The 23,337-nt window shown below is 40.4% G+C and overlaps 1 protein-coding gene across 8 annotated transcripts in view; it reads left to right on the top strand.

Moving 5' to 3' along the window:
* Positions 1-23,337, top strand: part of dgkg (diacylglycerol kinase, gamma) — a 112,266-nt gene that overhangs the window by 50,738 nt on the left and 38,191 nt on the right. For all 8 annotated transcript variants that reach the window (XR_015106009.1, XM_086144789.1, XM_086144787.1 and 5 more), the window contains one exon: positions 11,300-11,364. Coding sequence is in view for 7 of the 8 variants with exons in the window: in XM_086144789.1 (XP_086000915.1) it covers positions 11,300-11,364 (65 nt within the window). In the remaining variant the exon portion in view is untranslated. The remainder of the gene's footprint in view (positions 1-11,299; positions 11,365-23,337) is intronic.

The raw sequence follows: 23,337 nt of genomic DNA, 5'->3' as shown, positions 1-23,337 counted from the left end.
CTCACAGCAATGATGTCACCATTAGCAGCCCTTATATTTGGTTTATCAGCCGTACAGGGTTTGTGTTTCCTGCCATCCCATCACAGACCTTGCTGTTTAAGGTTAGTTGCAATGGAGATGGCAGGCTAGCAAAACTGAACCTTCCACAGTCATCAGTCCTTTATCTCACAGACTTAATTGTGACATGGTGTGGAGCATGTTGTTGGCTGTGCTACTCAGTGCTGCAAATAAGAGGGCGTTGACCCTCCCCCTCCCCCCATATTTATTAAGGTTCTCATGCAAGTCTAAACATATCACACTGAATATATTTTGATTTTGAGTAGGCATCTATAACGTCTTTAATAAAGAATCAAATTTAATAAGTTGTGCAACTGGCAGGGGAACTTTGCAATCATCCATGGGGTCATAGCAGAGAGGGCTCAGTGTGTAGGCTTGCAGTGCAGACAAAGCAGATCAAATGTGTGTGTGTGAGTTTATTGTGAAAAAATAGTCTTAATATATTATACACACACACACAATATGAATATATACAAATATAAATTATATAGCAGAACATGTGTTGCAGGACAGCACATGTAAGGATCAGCAGTAAACATAAACAGCACAGGCGGTTGCAAGATTCGCTTTTTCATTTCGCTGCACTCAACTGTCATCCTGGAAAAATCACAAGCGGAACATTATACCATAGCATGTCACCAGCCATTAAAGATACTGTCTCATGTTGTCAGGGAGGAAGCTTATTCTATGGCTGACTTCCCAGCTGTAAATATCTCCTTATGCATGTATGCTTGAAAGCATATGACCGTATGGATCCAGCAAGATGGTTGACTACCTAACCTGCACTTCGACCAAAGAAAGTAGACCCTCCTTTCACAACCCCTCGTCTGCATTTCATTCCATTAGTAAGGAAAACTATTTACAGGCATGGATAAGCTGCTGCTACTGATAATGATGATGGTTATTATTATTGATTATCATGAATAATAAACTGTCATTACTATTATACTGTTATTATTGTCATTGTCATCGTCATTGTTATTATTGACTTATTTATTTCATATCTAATGGACTATGAGTAAGAATTACAGCGCTGATTTTCTTGAGCTGGTCTGAAACTATGAACCATCCAAGAAGTATTTTCATGGTTCAGATGTTCAGGGCCAAGGATTAGGTTGAGCTGGATCAAATAGTAATTTTTTTTTTGGCCTGTCAACTTTTGAAAAACTGTAAGCATCTGATATTCATTCAACTTCTTATTACATTTCATAATAAAAAGTAGGAGGACTTCTCTGTCAGGACCTTGGAAACATTTAGTTGTTACCAAGAAGTAAAAAAAAACATGTCTAATTTGTTGTCAGTAGATGCATCTGGAGAATAGACTTGGTTCTGTTGTACTAGCATAGATTAAGTTGATTTCATCATATTATCCTTCCGTGTGGAGTTTGCATGTTTTCCCAGTGTCTGCGTCGGTTTCCTCCAACAGTCCAAAACCATGCAGCAGGTTAATTGGGAAAAGAAATGGGAAAATTGCCCCAAGTGAGTGAATGTTGCCTGTCTTTGTATGTGGCCCTGCGATTGACTGGTCAATTGCTTAATGATGGCTTTATTTAAATTTGTAACAAACAGATATGCTGTACAGCAATTTCTGATCATATTCAAAGGTGCTCACCCCCCCACCCCACACACACGCGCTGAAGATGAAGATGGAGGATGCCACAAAGGGCACTAACCTGCTAATCTTAAGCAAGTGAGAGTTCATTGTCTTGCTCAAGGACATATTTACTCATCTGACTTTAACACGGGATTGAACCACTAACCTTCTGATTATTTGCTGGCCTGTCAGCCTAAACGCTCTGATATGGAATGCAAACACGCTGTGGAGCTGAGTTGCCATTTGAGTGCTACCATAGCAACCGTGTCTGTATTCATTTGACCGTCAGTTCTAACAGCAACACGTAAATTCAGTGTCTTACACACTTAAAGTCACAGCTTGTGTCTTACATTACATGCAGAATATATTGGATTCATGCATGCAGTCTGGGGGAGAGAGAGAGAGAGAAAGAGAGAGATTTGCTGGCTCATTTTGAAGGTCAGGGATAGTATCAGTAACAGGAAGTTGCCAGCTGCCATTTCGACTACAGTTTCTGAATAATGAAGTGTAATGAATGGTCGTGCTGAGTGACACCTGGTCACACACGGGGCTATATAAACACATGTTTACATACAACGCACACACCTGATCATGGTTATCCAAAGTTACCGTATAACATCCACATTTGTACATACACAACACACATTATTAGAAAAGTAGGTCAAAGGAGTTGTATTTATATTCATACTTTTATTTAGCCGTAACATGTTCCCATTAGGCAACATACATTATGATACAGTCTCGCTTAAAATAAGGTGCAAAGACATTAAATAATTTCTAATTTACTGTCTACTTGCAACATCATCAGGGTCAACATTGACTTTCCACAAACCTGTAAATTATGCACTGTTACGTGAAACATCATTAGCGTCTGATAACCCCCGCCATTGAATAATGTCAAAAAAGAGTTATTTCTATGGTATTTAAATTCAATTGAATCTCTTCAGGGAAAATATTTTAATGTGTGCTTCAGAGGCTGAAAATGGGACAGTTCAGATGTCTTGCCTCATGACTGCATTATTCCATCAATGTGAAGCCTTTCTTTTTCTCCTTGCCATGATCATTTAAAAGCCCTGCCCTGTGGTGAATGAGTAAGCTCAGCTGACTCTTCATTGTGCATGGTTATCTGATTTTCCCAGTGTAATAAAAGCTAAACAGATGACTGCCTGAGAAGTAAAGCCAAAGAGCCCTTTGCCGAACCCAGTGAGACACACTGGACACGACAGGTATCACTGAGGTGATATTTCCCAGCCATTGTTTTGTTGTTTATGCCTCCACTTTAATTCATATCATATCAGTCATCCAGTAGTGCTTCCTCCTGACCCCCCACACCCCAGACCTTACACTCACTATATGTACAAAACTTCAAACGGCAAGATCAAAACAACCTTCATCACAACTAAAAGCAATAGCAAATGTCATGTATTGTTACTGCTGGATTTCTCAGGAAAGGTGGCAGATGATTTCCTGCAGCAAATGACTGAGAGCATGAAATGAAATAGGCCGGCGTGTTTTGGGATGCTTTGCAGCCGTTTTTTGTGTTGTACCCAGCCACAACTTTTAAAATCAGAAAAAACGAAATTCATGTCCTCTTACCGTAAATGCTCCTCAGGCACATTAACAACACTGACATTTTATTTCCTACCCATGTATGTTGATGCTGTTAGGATTTAAGTCACCTTGCCTTGAGAGTTGGAATAATAATAATAGCTGTTTACTTTTAGATCTGCATCTGTGGTCAAAGTTAGTTGAGTGTGCCTGGGTTCACTGCAAAAAAGGAGATGTGCTCTCTCCACGTTTGTTGGGTTTAGTTTTCAAATTCCCAGCCAATCACAGCAGCAATTATGGTTCCATTTTGAGACCCAATGTTTTACCGATGTTACGAAATCACAACACATTACCTGTGGAGCTCTGCTCCTGACGAGTGTAAGATATTATCACAATGGCCCAGTAAACCCACACTGTCTCAATCTCTGGTTGTCATACACCTGTGAAACACCTATATAACACTAGCTGGATGCCGGGCTAGCGTCATGGTTACTTCAAGTGAGGATGCCCTCACTTGAAGTATAACACAGTTATCATCAGGATCGTGCTTTCATTTGTATTTGTTTATTTCAGTCTTTGAAATATGCAGAAATGACCGAATACATTTTTTTGTAGTTTTAGAATTCTATATGAATTCATGTATTTAATCTTATTGTCATCCACATGTCCGACTTTACTAAAATTCTGTTATTTTTCAGTTGTAAGTTCGATCACATTAACCTCCTAAAATATTTTCAAAAATATATTATCACCCCACTCTTCAGGATCCCTCTCTCAAAGTGCTTTGTAGACATTGATTTGTGATCTGAAAATGCTGAGCACACTCAGGTTTACCAATGGATTGTTTTAGTTTAAGGAGTAATATGTATGCATTCACACAAAAAGTTTTCTTTTGTTGGCAGAAGTAGCATATGTAGTAAATTCTATGACATCACATTACATCACGACCTGAGCTGGTGAACCGCCAATAGAAACCGACTGTGTCAAGTAGAATCTTCACCTTTTTTTGTTCCTCACGTGTGGAGTTAGTGTAACACCTTAGTTGTTATCAAAGGATTTAAAGAAATTCTCCCTGAAAGACTTAAGACCTGTTTATGTGCAGAACACACACTGCCAGGTAGCAGCGGACGCTGAACGTCATTCATTGATTTTTCTTACTGAGATGTTCGTCTTTTTTTCCCAGATGACTTTGACTTTAAGATAAACTCCAAACAATATCTTGAAGAGGCAATTCTCATTTTTCTGAGCTGCAGTCTCATACGCAGAGCAGGAATAATTTCCTGTTGGAGGCACCCTGAGCGGGTGTATAAACTGGGTAGGATCTGCTGGAGCCTAGGACACTTCTTCTTTTTCTTTCGGCTTTTCCCGTCAGGGGTCGCCACAGCGAGTCAACTTTCTCCATCTAACCCTATTCTCTGTATCTTCCTCTCTCACACCAACTACCTTCATATCCTCTCCCTAAATCTTCTCTTTGGTCTTCCTCGAGACATCTTGCCTGGCAGCTCCAATTCCAGCATCCGTCTACCAATATATTCACTATCCCTTCTCTGTACATGACCGAACCATCTCAGTCTGGCTTCTCTGACCTTCTCTCCAAAACATCTAACATGTTACCTCTGATAGACTCATTCCTGATCCTATCCATCCTGGTCACTCCCAAAGAGAACCTCAACATCTTCATCTCTGCAACCTCTAGTTCTGCCTGCTGTCTTATGGTCATTGTAACAGTTTCTAGTCCATACATCATCTCTGGTCTCACCACTGTCTTGTACACCTTTCCTTTTATTCTGGCTGAAAGTCTTCTATCACATAGTACCCCTGACACTTTTCTCCACCCATTCCAACCTGCTTGGACCGACCTGCTTCACCTCTTTTCCCCACTCTCCGTTGCTCTGGACTGTTGACCCTAAGTACCTGAAATCCTCCAGCTTCTTGATTTCCACTCCCTGTAGCCTCACCGTTCCGCCTGAGTTCCTCTCATTCACACACATATATTCTGTCTTGCTGCGACTAACTTTAATTTCTCTCCTTTCCAGAGCATACCTCCACCTCTCTAGATTTTCCTCTACCTGTTGTCTGCTCTCACTACAGATCACAATGTCATCCGTAAACATCATGGCCCATGAGGATTCCTGTCTAGCCTCATCTGTCAGCCTATCCATCACCACTGCGAACAAGAAGGGGCTCAGAGCTGATCCCTGATGGAGTCCCACCTCTACCTTGAACTTCTCTGTTACCCCTACAGCACACCGTACCAGTGTCTCACAGCTAGCATACATGTCCTGCACTAGTCTAACATACTTCTCTGCCACTCCAGACTTCCTCATACAATACCAGAGCTCCTCTCTTGGCACCCTGTCATATGCCTTTTCTAGGTCTACAAAAACACAATGCAGCTCCCTCTGGCCTTCTCTGTACTTTTCTATTAGCATTCTCAACGCAAATACTGCATCTGTAGTACTCTTTCTAGGCATAAAGCCATACTGCTGTTCACAGATGCTGACTTCTGCACTCAGTCTAGTTTCCACTACTCTTTCCCATAACTTCATTGTATGGCTCATCAACTTTATCCCTCTATAGTTGCCACAATTTTGCACATCCCCTTTATTCTTAAAAATAGGCACCATCACACTTTGTCTCCATTCTTCTGGCATCTTCTCACTCTCTAAGATCCTGTTGAATAATCTAGTCCGAAAATCTACCGCTGCCTCTCCTAGACACTTCCACATCTCCATAGGTATATCATCAGGACCAACTGCTTTTCCACTCTTCATCCTCTTCAATGCCTTCCTCACTTCACTTTTACTAATTTTTGCTACTTTGTGGTCTACAATAGTCACCTCTTCTACCCTTGCCTCTCTTTCATTTTCCACATTCATCAGCTCTTCAAAGTACTCTTTCCATCTTCCCATCACTCTTCTAGCATCTGTCAATACATTTCCCTCTGTCCTTAATCACCCGGACCTGTTGTACATCCTTTCCATCTTTATCTCTCTGTTTCGCCAACCTGTATAGATCATTCTCACCCTCCTTACTATCCAACCGAGCAAACTAGTCATCATAAGCCCTTTGTTTTGCCTTTGCTACCTCTATCTTTACCATTCGCCGCATCTCCCTGAACTCCTGTCTGTTCTCTTCAGTCCTCTCAGTATCCCAATTCTTCTTCGCTAACCACTGTCTCTGTATACACTACTGCACTTCCTCATTCCACCACCAAGTCTCCTTATCTACTTTCCTTCCAGATGACACACCAAGTACTCTTCTACCTGTCTCCCTGATAACACTAGCTGTAGTTGTCCAATCATCTGGAAGCTCACCCTGACCACCCAGACCCTTTCTCAACTCCTCCCTGAAAACCATGCCAACTCCTCCCTGAAAACCATGCAACACTCCTCCCTTTTCAGCTTCCACCATTTTGTCCTCTGCTCTGCCTTTGTCCTCTTCATCTTGCTTGTCACCAGAGTCATTCTACAAACCAGCATCCTATACTGTCTGGCTACTCTCTCACCTACAACTACTTTGCAGTCACTGATCTCTTTCAGGTTACCTCGTCTATACAAGATGTAGTCTGCCTGCATGCTCCTGCCTCCACTCTTATAAGTTACCCTATGTTCCTGTTTTTTTCTGGAAAAAGGTATTCACTACAGCCATTTCCACCCTTTTTGCAAAATCTACCACCATCTGTCCCTCTACATTCCTATCCTGGATACCAAATCTGCCCATCACTTCTTCATCCCCTCTATTGCCTTCACCAACATGTCCATTGAAGTCTGCACCAATTATCACTCTCTCATTTCTGGGAATATTCTGCATCACTTCATCTAACTCATTCCAGAACTTCTCCTTCTCTTCAGATTCACATCCCACCTGTGGGGCATAGCCACTAACAACACTGAGCATCACACCTTCAATTTCCAGTTTCAGACTCATAACTCTATCTGACATTCTTTTCACCTCTAGGACGTTCCTTACAAACTCCTCCTTCAAGATAACTCCTACTCCATTTCTCTTCTTGTCAGTACCATAATAGTACAAATTAAAGCCTGCTCCTAAGCTTCTAGCCTTACTACCTTTCCACCTTGTCTCCTGGACACACAGTATATCCACCTTCCTTCTCTGCATCATGTCCACCAACTCTCTATCTTTTCCTGTCATAGTCCCAATATTCAAAGTCCCTACTCTCAGTCCCAGACTCTTTCCTTTCCTCCTCTCTCTCTGCTTCCGAACACGCACTCCTCTTCTTCTTGTTCTTGTTCTTCGACCCACAGTAGCCCAATTTCCATTAGTACCCTGTAGGTCATCAGCACCAATGGCGGTCGTTGTTAACCCGGTCCGCGACCGATGCGGTATGGTATAGTTTTGGTTGACTCGCATGTTTGGTTTTGGCAAAAGTTTTACACCGGATGCCTTTCCTGACGCAACCCTCTGCATTTATCTGGGCTTGGGACCGGCACAGGGAGACACTGCTCCGTGCCCCCCCAAGGCAGGCTTGGAGAGACATGGGCCAGTGCCGCCCTGAGGCTGCATTTGGAGCCTAGGACACGATACAGAATATTTCCCAGGCTCACACAGCTGCTTAGCCTGTCTAAAATTTGCCCTCTGATTCTAGCAGAAGCTCTCACTGATTGTGGCTTTTGAACATTTAAACTCAACAAATTTTGGAGGTCTTATCTGGATCTTTGAATAATCTTTTTTTCCTCACGCTTTATATGAAATGTAAATACTGCCTACTCACCATAACCTCTCTGGGCAATGACCTGCTCTCTTCACACACAGGAAGTCTCCGGGATGAGAGCCCAGTCTGGCCTTTATTCATGCCTTCTCTCTGACATGCAAAGAAATACAGTGTAGACTACTATATATATATATATATATATATATATATATATATATATATATACACACATACACACACACAAACACACTTTGTATAGTATATCCCTAAGTATATTGTCTTACCTGCACAATCATGCTGCTATCATTTATATCCTACTTCGGCGCACAAATCTTTCTTTCCTGCGCTGCATGTCAGATTTAAAAGAAAAACCAAAATACTTTTTCCTTAAAACATTAGAATTTTGTCTTATTTCTCAAAATGTGTTTGAATGACAGTTTGGTTGTCATAGTGACAGTTTTGAACTCTTTACAAAGCATTACTCAGCACATTTCAATTGCAATAACAAAAGAAATAAACAGTCACCGTTTCAATGTATTTCCCTCGAATAGTCTGATGATATAAAATACAATTCTCATTACTAATGTGTATACAAGTAGAAACAGGAAGTAAATTTGGTATGTGATTTCAGTCGATTCTGCACTCATAATCTGTGGCTGCACCTGATGGGACAAATGGTATTTTGCGCCATGACAATCATTGTCTCATATTACTAGATAAAGTAAAAAAAAAAAAAATCTGACATTAGCCAAAGAGACAAAGTGTCTATTCCACACATATTCTCAACCCTTGACACATTTTTCATTTCTGGAATTCTTTGGGACCAGCTGACCAAAGATCATTTTGTCCTTATTGTCAGAGCCTTATCCTGCATTTTCATCAGTTTTTAAGTGCATTGTTAGTGCCAAGGTTGTCAAAGAGGTTTCTATAACTGTCCTATGAACATCACAGTCCTTGGTGTCACAGAGGATACTTATCACAGAGGATACTTATCAAGAGTTAATTTGTCGATATAAATAAGCTTGACATTTCTGCACATATTATAGAAAACATTGGTCTCTGTATTGCAGCACGTCCAATTTAAAGTAGTCCAATTTAAATCAACCCAAGCTACCTTAAATCTGGAGAGGTGTCTATCTCTTTTCATTCTCAACTCCAAAACTCCCCCCAAATTTGCCATTTCCCCTGTATTCATATTGGATTGATTGTGTAAATTCAGAAGGAAATTTCCATGACAATACTAAAAAAGTATCTTGCTTCTTTGAAAGAAAAGCAAATAAGGAAACTCATTTGCCCTCCATTAAATTATGTAATCGACTTATGGCTCAAGATTCATTCACTGAACTACTGAACATAAGGTTAACTAGTACATCTGTATTTTTTTTTCTTGCTGCATATCACCATAAAATTAAGATAATCATTTTCGGTTGTTTTTTTTATCCTATATTAATGTGTAATGAGATTGGTTTAGATCGAACTTTAGTGTTGTTACATATGTACAAGTACAAGGTAATGAAATGCAATCTGCATCTAACCAGAGAGCGATAAACAGCAAGTGTTTGCTTTTTGTGTTATTTCTGTCTTTTCATAATGTAATAATTTCAATAAATCAAGTTTTGCCTGAATCCTAACTCTGCTTAAGCACTTAGAGCAAAAAAAAAAAAGATGATGTTATTATAGAATGACAGAGGAGGAGGAATCTATGACGTTTTTATATATTAACATCATTACTGGCTGGCTCTGCTGCTGTGAGACCATGTAGGAACATCTGTGCAAACTATATTGCTTCCTCTGACATGAAATCGATTTAGTCTGACTCCATATATCTGAAACTTATTGTTTATATACAGCATTGGTTTATCTGTGACAGATAGATCCTCTAGCATGGGAGGAACAGAGACAGCTCTGGCCATGCTCAACCTGCAGTCAGATAAATGCCAATCAGCCTTATTGATCCCGTCCACTCTAAAGTGCCCGGAACGACACTCTGTGTTGTGCATCCGTTAGCATGGCTACACAGCTACAGTACATGAAAGATGGTCAGGGTCTTATGTGGGAGAGACATGAAAGGATTTTTGGACCATATGTGACAAAAGTTTCCCTTGAAATTTGTGAAACTTTCCTAAAGTTTGTGATTAGTACAAAATAAAAATTTTCCATTGAAAAATGTACCCATGAGGTGCCAATGGATAACATGTAGATATAATAGTTTTATTCTTTATACAATCCACACCCTACTGGACTGTCATAGGTTCAGAGGTGTGGGGTTGTTCACTCAAGGGATGTGAACTGCAGTGCTGATGTTCGCATGCAGCCCATCCATCCACTGTCTACTGGACAGGGTGCTGGGGGATGCTGGAGCCTATTCCTGCTGCCATCGCAAGAGAGGCAGGGTGTACCCTGGACCGGTCACCAGTCATTCGTGCAGGGTCATTCATTCACTCACACATCTAGGCAAATTTTCTAATTAATCTGCTGCATGTTTTTGGACCAGAAAACCTGAGGGGAAACCCACACAGACCTGGGGAGAACATTCAAAGTCCACACTTCAAGGTCACTTCAAGGTCAAAATTGAACCAGGGTCCTATGTGCTGTGAGGCCACTGCGCCACCGTGCATCTCATGCAGCTGATCATATTCAATTATCAGATATTTCAAAAACAACCTGAAAATCAACTGTTTCATATGAAAAAGTGGGACAGGTTGATCCATGGTCCACAAACTAATACGCCTAATAACAAAGAGAAAATAGCATGAACAAATGTTCAACATGAACTTCAAAAACTAGTGAAATTAGTAAACCTTTATGAGTATAGTTACCTGTGCCAAATGACAAATTTCATGTTTTAACTCTTCTTCTGAATCAGCCTGCATGACAACCCAAGAAATAGGTTGCAGTAAAATATTTGAAAACCAGTCAGTCACTTAAGGCTTTAGCTCATTTATTTCTTTATTGAAAATATAGAGATTCTGAAGTGTGAATTGAGCAAAGACAATGTGATCATACCAGATATCTTGGCGACTGAGCCAGTTGCAAATTCCCCATTTTAAACAAATTATTTTAAAGATAACGGTCTCTATTCATGCAACAATACTCAAAGCTTATTTGCTCTGGACCATGTGGAAGCAATAGAATTAGTTAAATCAGCTCAAATTAGCAAACCCAATGCATCTTTGAGCTCGGCCAATCAGCTTCTATCCCCAATTGTACTTCATCAATGACCTCAGCTCACGCAGCCCGTGGTTCACAGCAAAGTTGCATTTTATCAACAATGAACACTGCCTCCAGTTAATCAAATCTTGATATTTGTAAAGACATCACAAGTTAACAACGCACGCTGCATCACAAAAATGCAGTCTTGGTATTTTACCACCAATGAGACCTTATGATGCAACGATTTTAACATCCTCATCCTTTCTTCACAGGATGCATCCATTGCCCATCGCTTCCATCTGATGCGGGAAAAGCACCCTGAGAAGTTCAACAGCAGGTTAGGAAATCGCAAGCTTCAAAACTTCTAAAGCTGCAAGAAGCAAAAAAAAAAAAAACATGGCATCCATCCCAACTTCCGAGTATGGTTTTGTGATTTCACTTTCCGATCACCGTTGACATCTCCGGTATCTGTGATGCTTCATTCCAGACACTGACAAGTATTTCTGCCATGAGCATGACAGCGTACTTCAATGCATGCATCATACACAAGAGCTTCTGATGAGGCGACATCAACAAGCAACAAAGCCTCCTCAAGGGAATTTCCACCAAACAAACAAAACACTCTTTGATACGCTTGTTGCACATATGCTATGGGTTAGAGTATTCCATGCCAATAGTTGATCTCATGATTTAGATTTTTGACCTGGGATCAAGAACTGTTTTGGCATGAGGGAAGATATTGCTGCAGAGATTTCTGCTCTTTCTATGGTATACAGAAAGTCAAGAGGCTTTGGGAGCCCAAAACCACAAAATTTGAAATGTGAAGAATTTAATGCTGTCTCTTGGAAGAAATAATTTTTAGTTTTCATCATAGTCAAGAGAGGATGAATATACGCGGAAAGTCTCCAAACACATATTTTGTTATCGGAATTTTAGATTGAGATTTAACCTTACCAGTCTTACCAAGACTGATGACCGCTGCCTGCGTGTTTGAACACCATTAGCAAAAAAAACCAACCAATAGCTCAATAGCCAATGAGCTAACTCTTTTATCTCAAAACCCAACATCCCACTGAGGACAACCAATCAATAACAGGACAAAAACCATCTGCCCGCTGAAATAATAATATTGGCATATTTTGTCTTAAAACTTTGACCAGAAAGCATATGCAATTCAACCAGGCTGGATCTATGTTTTCCATGAATGACACGCTTCAATCACATCCAATCCACGCTGGTGATGCACATCACTCTCTTTCCAGCAGTAGCTGATGAAATTATTCATTATTTATCTGTCAAGATATTAGTTTCATGCAAAGATGTTGCCAGCTCACTTGGAAAAGTGAAAAATGCTGTGCCACTCATCTGGACTGTTACAGAGCAGCTAGACATCAGTGACATAAAAGGTTGCTCGTATCATTCTAATAGCAGAAATGGTTTCATCAAATGACAGCCCATGGGGACAAGTGCGCAGCAGTCCAATTAACTATTATATAACCATGCCTTTGTCTGACGACGGAGAAAGAGAAGTCAGCAGAGTCAGATCAACTCAAATACAAGCATGAGAAAGTTACCTCATCTACCAGTGGTGTTTCTCTATATTTATCTATTTTATCTCTATCTGCTACCAATGTCTGTTCAAAATTAAACCCTCAGCATCATACATTTCCCTTATTTTCATTTTCAAGATCAGAAAGCTTTTCGGAGACATTATCCTCATATTGGGACTTGTGACAGTTGTCTTGTTCTGACCAGTATCGAAAGAGAAGAAGAAAATTTGAATAACATTCTCACTATGAAATTGTGCTCCCTCATTGAAAATCCCTGAATCTATAAATATGCTAATGTCCTCTACTTCACTCCCGGGGTGTATTTGAGTTCACTCTTCGCCGCATGCAGTCATGGGGGCTTCAAACCTGTCTAACCTGCAGAGATTTAAGACGAGACTTCTTCTCTTCCAAAGAAATAAAAAGTAAACTCTGCCATGTCATCATTTCTAGAAGATTGAAAATGTCAGATAGCGTTCCTTCCCACTAGATGACAGGACAACAAGGATTGGTAGGTGCCTGCCATGTCACAGATCACCTCTTCCATGTCTACTGTTAACCAAATTATTTTTTTTTGTAGCGGCTGAAGGAAGAAAGAAGGAGGTGTCGTTCTTGACAAAAACCTTGAATAAGATACATGAGTGTAAGTTGGAGTCATATATCAGAGTAAATGCAAAGTCAAAAGAAATACTTCCATATGTAGCAGCTGATGCTGCTCCTCTGATAGGCTTCAGTCTCCTAGAGCTGGAGGAGTTTTTTAATAATTTATACTTTATTCATCCCTCGTGGGAAAATTCACTCTCTGCAATTGACTCATTATGGATGAACCATGAGCTGTAGGCTGTCGTCCATCAGTGCCAGGGGAGCAGTTGGGTGTTCAGAGTCTTGCTCGACAACACTTCGACACACCAGGAGGAGCTGAGAATCGAACCAGGGATTTTGGTTCCAAAGACAATTGCTTTGCCTTCTGTGCCCCAAAGACGGGCTCATTTGCGATTGGGTCATTTTCTTGATAGCTGCTGAAGACCTCTGCCTCACAATGGACCATTATGATAGTTTCCTTTAGTACAGTGTCAATCTCCTTCTTTTTCAAAGCCATTTGCGTGTTGAACTCCCTCGCGGACTGCTTGACAGCAGACTTGGTCTTCAATTCACTATCTTTTCAACTCCAGTTTGACCTTTTTTTAGCCTTCTTCCTTCTTTATGATATCTAGGTTCTTTTCATGTTTCTTCCTTAGTTATCTCATATATTTGACCAGCTACGGTTGTAGCGATTCCACCTTTATGGGCAGATGATGGTGAGTCTATGTTACGGAACACTGGGTCAGTTAGGATTTTGACTTGTCGCTAGATGAAATTAGTGATGTCAATGAAAGTGGCTCTTTGGCTGTGCCTGTCTTTAAGCTCATAGGCTTGGCTCCTCCACTTGTCCCTGAATTTGTATGGCAACTTCCCCACAATGATCAACATGTTGGCGGGCAGGTCCCCCCTCATGCAGATTTAATACCTCTTCTATGGCATTGCAACAGCCTTGTAGGAAAAAACGATTATCTTGGAGAGCTTTTGTTGGTTTTGATGGGAGGCCAAGGAAGAGCTTTATCACTATATACATATGCAACCTCCTGCTGAACTCCAAACTCCTCTTGTAACAAAGCCTTGGCTTTATCATCTCAGGATCAAAATGGTGGCAGCTTCTTATCAGGTCCTGAGAATGGTCTTTAGTGTGTTGCTCCAGATAACAGAGCCTGTCACTGTGACTGTCGGTGTTCCCTTTCACTGCGTTCCAGACTTGTTCATGAATGCTTGATATTACAGTGGAATGCAATCAAAATTTGAAACCTCACTCCTAGGCAAAAAAGAGAGGCACTGCTGCTGCACCAATAGTACAGTTGTTTCATATTGCTTTTGGATAAAACCAAACAGGTTGTTTTGATACTCATTCTCTGAACTAGCCTTTGGTGTGAAACAGAGCCATATTGTGCTTGTATATTGTGAGACACTGAAAGCTGAGGTACCGTGTTAAAGGTGTTAATATGGGGTGGGTTATATTCATATCATTAGGCCAAGTTTCTGTGTCCATTTGGCCATGTGTGATTTAATTTTCTGACATAAGTAATACGAATGGATTTGCCAAACCATTGAAGTCTAGACTTTCCTCTTTCAAATAGGAGTTCATACAATCTGAATGTCTTGACTTAGTGTTCTGTATTTGAGATGCAGTCTTCTAGTATAATATTACCTTGCAAAGCATCAGTATCGACTAATGGAGGATGCATTTACCAGGGATCACCAGCCATAAGTGTGCCTGAATGCTGGTGATTCATTTCATCACTTGAAATGCCAAGATGATTTCTTGTTTTCCCATTCGGTTTTCAAACTTCTATAATGATATTAGTGCATTTCACAGCAGTAAAGGATTTACCTCCAACAAACATCACATTTACATCACAGAGCATTACCAGGCAGAATGGACATCCTTATTGTTAGCACAGAGCAGTGCAAATAGTCGGGGAAATGTCAGAGCGCTCGGGGGGAAACAACTACCAACCAGTAACCAGTTACTCATCCCAAATGGACAAAACAACAGTTCAGAGTACACTATTACCCTCCCATGGCTTACTTCCAAGCTGTGTTAATGCACAGGCACATAGACTTGGCTTGGCTTTACCTATGTCTCTCAATATAGGCTATAAAACAGCTACTTCATCATTCAATGCTTCGGTCTGATGGCCCAGATTCTCTCAGCGCTGGTTTGATCTTTGATCCAATGCGCAGTGATGTGGCCCAATACCTTTTTATTTGTTGACAAAAGGTAGTGAAGTGTGAAGTCGTCGAGAAGCTGAAAAGGGTCTTGTAAAGTGTAGGGCGCGCCACCAAAAGATTCGCTGAGCTCAAAGATGTCCATTTCATAGTTTCATTGCCAAAGAAAAAGATAACATACTCAAGAATATTATATCATAGAAAATAACAGTGATCAGAATGTCTAATTTGTTATCAACTAGAATTACAGCGACCTACTCACTCCTCTCTTCCCTCACAGGGAGGTTTATATAATCTAGAGGAGTGTGTCATCGCCAACAATAAATCAATCAATAAAAAGAGTAAACAAAGACAAAATAACAATAATATTAACAAAAACTAAGAATCAATATCAGTTCATTATTTTCATTATCCATACTGCAGTTCACGGCTCTAACACATTTATCAACACGTTGACCATCAAACCTTTAACAAGTCTTAAAATGTGTTGATGACCCAAAATATTCAAGTTTTTTTTTTTCAAATCTTCATCCATTGTGATTCACCCAATAGTTATAGCTTACATGAACAAACTGAAAACCTAAAAAAGTTTTATTAATATATCCCTAAAGGGACAATAAATTTCAAGGAGTGAATTTGATGAAAGCATTAAAACATGAATGGTGTTTCACTGACATGCATGCAATTCAGCCATAAGCAGATGGACAATCATCCAAGACAGACAGACAACAGACAGATGTTGAGTTACCTAAAAATCTAGATGACCAATGCTTTGGTGTCCCATTCTAAAGAATTGTCAACTGAATATTACAGATAAGAATTTTTCATCCATCATATTAATCGAGCTGTTTATGTGATTTCTGTTAGTGTTTGAAAAAAGTTATATTTCCTTCAATTAAGAATTTTGACTGATAATGACTAGATTCAACGTACACATATAAACAAATAACCCTGGAAATATATGGGTTATTCATTCATTCACTATCCGTACTGTTTGCCAGTTGATTACAGGGGCACATACAGAGACATATGACCGTTCTTCCTCCCAGTAACACATCTGGGCAATTTATGGTTTCCACTTACGCTGCTGGATGTTTTTGGACTGTGGGAAGAAACCCTCGGAGACACTGGGAAAACACACAGGAAGGTCCCTCTCTGGAACTGAGCCAGGGACTTTTTTGCTGTGAGGTGCCATCCAAACTTATCACAAAACTCAGTCAGTTTGAAATCCGAAAATGATCCAATGAATAATCTTTTTTTTTTATTTTTACTGCCAGTCTCACGTCTTAAGCGTAAAGTTAAAGCTAAGATTTTACTGGAATTATAAAGTAAGGTTTGTGTAAAGATTGATGAAATGAAAAAGGATGAAGAAACAGTTAACCATCGAAATAAAAAAAGATTCAATTCACGAATAGAAAAGAAATGTGTTACACTGTCTAAGGGCCTCTTGGGATTTTTAGCCACATAAGGCTTTATCACAGCCTGTGGGTGCTGGTGTCATATTTCTTTCTTACAGCTTCGACAAAAATACTTGTGTTTGCTTGCTCAGAGTCCCTCTAGAAAGATTCTTCTCTTCTCAATGTATAGCACATACAAGGAACTTAGGTGTCGTTTCATGATGGCAGGCTGAGGTCGATTTCCAGTTTGCCAGCAGGTGGAAAGGGGGAGGAAGGAGGCTGTAATCTGAGTGATTGTAGGGGGGGTTCGAGGAAGAAGAGCAGAGGGACTAGAAAACTTGCAATGACTGATGGTATATTTATGGCTGATGTGAGGTACAGGTGTTTCTTTCAAAGTTTGTATTCTGTCCTTCACAGTTAGTTGGCTTGGGAGATACACTAGACTCCATCTCAATTATCTACAGCTTTCAGGAAAAAGAAAAGAAAACCGCTGTGTGCTTGCTTTTATTTTCATAAATTCTGCCACTTTCATTTTAGCACAGCACAGACAGCAAACAGTGAGACAGCATACAAAACTTTATATCCAGAGTTGTTGTTTACATTCTCCAATTCCACACAGTCCCCACTGAAATTATTTACAAAAAGACGAGATGTGTATTTCCTCCTCTGTGGTGGTTTGGTGTGGAGCAAGTTAATTATTAAATGTGGGAAGTCAATAGTTTGCTAATGTAGCTTTTTTGATACATAAAGGTCTGTGAGCTTAAGATCGGTCAGAGGACATGAGGTCACTGGATTGTGCATACAGGTTAGATGGAGTAACATCCAACCAGACAAAAGACTAATAACTCATCTAAATGATAAAATAGCAAAACAGTAAACCCTCAGCTTTTTGTAACTAGTCATATTCATGATATGCAGTGCTGTGGTTCCCTTAAGTGAGCTTTAAGAGGTGCAAAATCTCTACATGTTCAGCAGCACAAAAACATATTCTTTTCTCAATATGTCTGGGAATGACCAATGAACCCTTTTATCATCGAGTCTCGGACTGATGTCATATTTTTAAGTCATATTTAACATTAATGACAAGCTAGCCGCTGCTCTCCCCCACCACACTTGGATTGCATCCAACCAACGAGAAAGAAGGACAGTTTGCTTGTTTACTCTTTGCAATTCAATAATTAATGGCAGAGACTCCATCTCCAGTTCCATACTTATTTCTAGCCTCACAGGCAGAAGGAAGAGATGGTGGTAAAGTTGAAAAAAAAAACTCTGGTTGCTGTTTAATGTATGAAAGAGCAGGGATGTAGGGAGACAGAGTACAAAGATGTAAAGCATTTATGGAAACATGAAGCTCACATTCTTTGAAAAAATAAAAAATAAAATCGAAGCCTCAAGACCTCGTTGCTTCAGTTTACCGTCTGATGATTGCTGTTTTTGAGACCCTCATGGCTCAGCTCCAAGCAAAAATGCTCACAAAATATGAACTGACACCTACCCAATCTCAAAATAACACAGACACTCTAATCTACACTATTTACAGTAAGCCAGCACTGGGTCGGTTATTGTTTTTTTTCTGTGAATTTTCTTCTTCCTTGCTTTCACAGAGCACTAGGCAGCTGATGGACGACTACAACTGTTCTATTGTAGGCTGACTGATGGCTTGGCAGGTTCCATCCTCTTTACAGCAGATTAAATTGAAAGGAGTCATTGTGGGAAACAAGCAGTTTTTCTCTGTGTGACAAGATGATGGATCCCACACATTCTACCCCCCGCTTTCCCCAACACTTCAGCCTGATCAGATCCACAGCTAATGGTCAAAGTCGCCAGACCAGGGGCCCAAAACCCAGGTGCTTATGACATCTCACAGCAGGAACTACTACCCTATCACGGCTCGCTCAGAATTGGTGTTTCCATGAATCCTGGCTGCTCTGGTCACATGTCAGGAACCATGACTTCTCATGCAAAGAGTGAGAATTATATAGAATGAGTCTACGTTTCAAAGAAAACGATAATGATAATAACATCAAAATAATGTGACACTTAATACACTAATAGGGAGATAAGATTAAGCAATCATTATTAATTTGTGAGTTTAAAATGGCGACCACCATTGGTACCGATGACCTCCAGGGAACCAATGGAAAATGTGTTACTGAAGGTCAAAGGAGAGGAGGAAAGCATGTTCGGAAGCAGAGAGAGAAGAGGAAAGGCAAGAAAAAGTAGGGACTTTGAATATAAGGACTATGACAGGGAAAGGTGGAGAGTTGGTCAACATGATACAGAGAAGGAAGGTGCATATACTGTGTAACCAGGAGACCAGGTGGAAAGGTAGTGAGGCCAGAAGCTTAGGAGCAGGCTTTAAGTTGTACTACCATGGTACTGACAAGAAGAGAAATGGAGTAGGAGTTGTCTTGATGGAGGAGTTTCATAGGAATGTTCTGGAGGTGAAAAGAATGTCAGATAGACTTATGAGTCTGAAATTGGAAATTGAAGGTGTCATGCTCAATGTTGTTCGAGGCTATGCCTCACAGTTCTGGAATGAGATAGATGAAGTGATGCAGAATATCTCCAGAGATGAGAGAGAGGTAATTCAATGGGCATGTTGGTGCAGGCAATAGAGGGGATGAAGAAGTGATGGGCAGATGGTGGTAGATTTTGCTAAAAGGATGGAAATGGTTGTAATGAACACTTTTTCCAGAAAAGACAGGAACATAGGGTAATTTATAAGAGCAGGGGTAGGAGCACGTAGGTAGACTGCAGTGACGTGCAGTGAGGTTCATGGCTGGTGAGGCACTGATGTCATCACAGTCAGATTTACAAACATATGAACCCTACAGAGTAGCTTATTCACCATTTTATTGGCAGCAGTTGATGTGTTTTGTTTAAAATATATCAGCATTCTTTACATATACAAACTGTAGCACAGAAAAAAGCACATATGAAAAACCTTATTATCTCTTACCTTTACTTACACATGAAGTCCATGCACCGCTCATTCTGAAGCATTGACAACTTGCTAGTGGAAGTCTTCCATTTCTTTCTTCAGTTTTAAAAGTCTCTCTGTCTCAATGCCAATCACTGTCAGTGACGACAGTCGTCCTTGATCTGTCCTTTTCCGACTGTATGTTTTGAGTCTTTTCGGTGCCGAGACTGAGCGCTCCGCCGATGTTGCTGTAGCCGGAATGGTGACAACCGGTCGGAGCAACTTTGTAGCCTCGGAAAAGTTTGAATGAGATCCTTCTGAGCCAAAAAGTTGAGAAGCTGCCCAGGAGATTTACATTCATCCCTCACCATTTGTGAGCTATACAGCCCGATGAGATTGGCAAAAAATAGCTGGATTGCTGCACTTGACTTGCTAACTGTTTACTGTGGCTTGCTATTGCTAATTCTATTATTCTGTTGCTGAGTAGAAAGAAGGATCCCTGGGATCAACGGTGCCCCCCACCATGAGGCACCGTCACTGCGTGCCTCACTTAAAGCCTCTTCTCGGTTGTTTTATGATTACTAGAAACACGAGAAACACGTTACAGATGTTGACGAAAAACATAATCATCAGCTAAATTATGGAAATTGCGTTCATATATTAAAAGTGTTTTTTTTTTAATAGTGACGTCCACAGAGACAGCAATATGGTCTCAATGCATACCAGACTAGCACAGTTAGCAGAATCATTGCGCAATCCATAGTGGGCTCAGCTGGTTGCTGCGTCACCGCGCATCTCTTCTTCACATGCGAGCGGTAAATGTGATTTTTTTTTAGCGATTTTGAAAAAAAATAACTCAAAATGGTGAAGCTACGTGGAAAATAGCTTTAGAGTACAAATCACGGAATAAATATAACCATTTAATTTATTTTTTCATTTTGCATTTTTTTCTTTCCGTGATGACAGGTGAGGCCCGGCCTCCCCTGCCTCTACTGACTGCACGTCACTGGTAGACTGCATCTTAAATAGACAAGGTAACCTTAAAGAGATCAGTGACTGCAAAGTAGTTGTAGGTGAAATGTAACCAGACAGGATAGGATGCTGGGTTGAAGGATGGCTCTGCTAACAAGAATGATCAAAAGGACAAAGGCAGAGCAGAGGACAAAGTGGTGGAAGCTGAAAAGGGAGGAGTGATGTATGGCTTTTAGGGAGGAGTTGAGAAAGGCTCTGGGTGGTCAGGGAGAGGTTCTAGATGATTGGACAACAACAGCTAGTGTCATCAGGGAGACAGGTAGAAGAGTACTTGGTGTGTCATCTGGAAGGAAAGTAGATAAGGAGATTTGTTGGTGGAATGAGGAAGAGCAGGAGTGATTATGGAGAGAGCGGTTAGCAAAGAAGAAGTAGGATACTGAGATGACTGAAGAGAACGGACAGATGCACAGGGAGATACAACGTAAGGTATAGATAGAGATAGCTAAGGCAAAACAAAGGGTGTATGATGATTTGTATGCTCGGTTGGACAGTAAGGAGGTAGAGAATGATCAGTACCACTGTTTTGCCACGGGTTGGCAAAACAGAGAGATAAAGATGGGAAGGATGGACAACAGGTCTGGGTGATTAAGGGTAGAGAGGGAAATGTTTTGACAGATGCTAGACGAGTAATGGGAAGGTGGAAAGAGTACTTTGAAGAGCTGATGAATGTGGAAAATGAAAAAGAGGCTAGGGTAGAAGAGGGGACTATTGTAGACCACAAAGTAGCAGAGATTAGTAAAAGTGAAGTGAAGAAGGCATTGAAGAGGATGAGGAGGGGAAAGGCAGTTGGTCCTGATGATATACCTGTGGATAAGGGGGATGTGCAGAATTGCAACAACTATAGAGGGAAAACGTTGATGAGCCATACAATGAAGTTATGGGAAAGAGTAGTGGAAACTAAACTGAGAGCAAAAGGCAGAATTTGTGAACAGCAGTCTGGCTTCATGCCAAGAAAGAATAGTACAGATGGGGTATTTGCTTTGAGAATGCTAATAGAGAAATATAGAGAACACAAGGTGGAGCTGCATTGTGTTTTTGTAGACCTAGAAAAAACATATGACAGGGTGCCAAGAGATGAGCTCTGGTATTGTATGAGGAAATCTGGAGTGGCAGAGAAGTATGTTAGACTGGTGAAAGACATGTATGCCAGCTGTGAGACAGTGGTACAGTGTTTCTGTAGGGGTAACAGTAAAGTTCAAGGTGGAGGTTAGACTCCATCATGGTTCAGCTCTGAGCCCCTTCTTGTTTGCAGTGGTGATGGACAGGCTGACAGATGAGGTTAGACAGGAATCTCCATGGACTATGATGTTTGCGATCTGTAGTGAGAGCAGGGAACAGGTTGAGGGAAATCTAGAAAGGTGGGGGGTATGCGCTGGAAAGGAAAGGACTGAAAGTTGGTGTGTGAGACAAGGATACAGAGAATAGGGTTAAATGGAGAAGGTTGATTTGCTGTGGCGACCCCTGAAGGGAAAAGCCGAAAGGAAAAGAAGAAGAAGAAGAAGAAGAAGAAGAAGAAGAAGAAGAAGAAGAAGAAGAAGAAGAAGAAGAAGAAGAAGAAGAAGAAGAAGCAGAAGAAGAAGAAGAATTTCCATGCGAAGATAAGCTGCACAATTAAAAGCATTAATTGATTTTTTTATCTATCCCACTAATCCTACACACACTTGTCTAATCAACCTGGTCAAATTTGATACATTATCAAGTAGCATTAACAATAAGATTACTAAACAATTTAAGACTTCTTCCTGTCCTTTCAGCTTTTCCCCTCAGGGGGCACCACAGGGAATCAACCATCTCCATCTAACCCTATACTCTGTATCCCTCCTCTCTCACACAACTACCAAAGACACCAACTAATAAGATGTTTCAGTGCAGCTTGGTAAGCAACTCAAAAAGTGCGGGTGCAAGAATTAGAGCAATTTGAGTGCAAATTAAGTATCAATAGACTTTACATGTGCAGGGAGAAGAATAAGCGTCAGCTGTTATGTCTGATTAACCAACCCTTTTGTGACCAAGAGTCCTCACAGGAGGGTATTACATTTCAAGTCCTCTACAATTCAATACTGACTTTTCATCCTCATATATAGAGGCTTTCTGTACCTGCAAGTGGTAATAAAATCAAATGACACCAATCAGTGTAGAAACGATACAAGATCATTCTGTAGCAGATTTTTTTGTTAAGATTATAAACACTTTACAACACAAGTTCATGTTATTACACATTTGAATCAAAATCACTGCTACTTAGGAAGAACTACTTTGGGGAACAATACCTTTGGGGCACAAATACCTCACATCACCAACAGCCCAGCTGATAACAAGGAAAAATGAAGTGAAGTGGGTTTTTCATCAGAAATGATGAAAAATACTAATCCTGAATATCTAGGTCACTTTTAAGCACCGACAATAGGTTTCTGGGAACTATGTCTTAAACAGAACATAGACAAATTAAACACTTTTTACAATAATTACAGTCTGTAATCTTTCATAATTTCTAATAGCCGATTGGCAGAGACCATATCAGTTGAAAATGGGAATTATAACTTATAGGGCTTTTAAATAAAAGGTTCTTCATGTCAGTAATGTTATTCTCATTTTTTCAGCCCCATTCAGAGTAAGATAAGTGGTGAAGTAAGGTTTTGCTGTAAAACATG

The sequence above is a fragment of the Fistularia commersonii genome, chromosome 4 (genome assembly GCF_037954325.1).
Source record: "Fistularia commersonii isolate RoL2024-O1a breed Wild chromosome 4, RoL_Fcom_v1.0, whole genome shotgun sequence".
In the NCBI taxonomy this organism is placed as follows: domain Eukaryota; kingdom Metazoa; phylum Chordata; class Actinopteri; order Syngnathiformes; family Fistulariidae; genus Fistularia; species Fistularia commersonii.
Note: the sequence above shows the minus strand (reverse complement) of the source record. Positions and strands in the feature narration are given on the sequence as shown.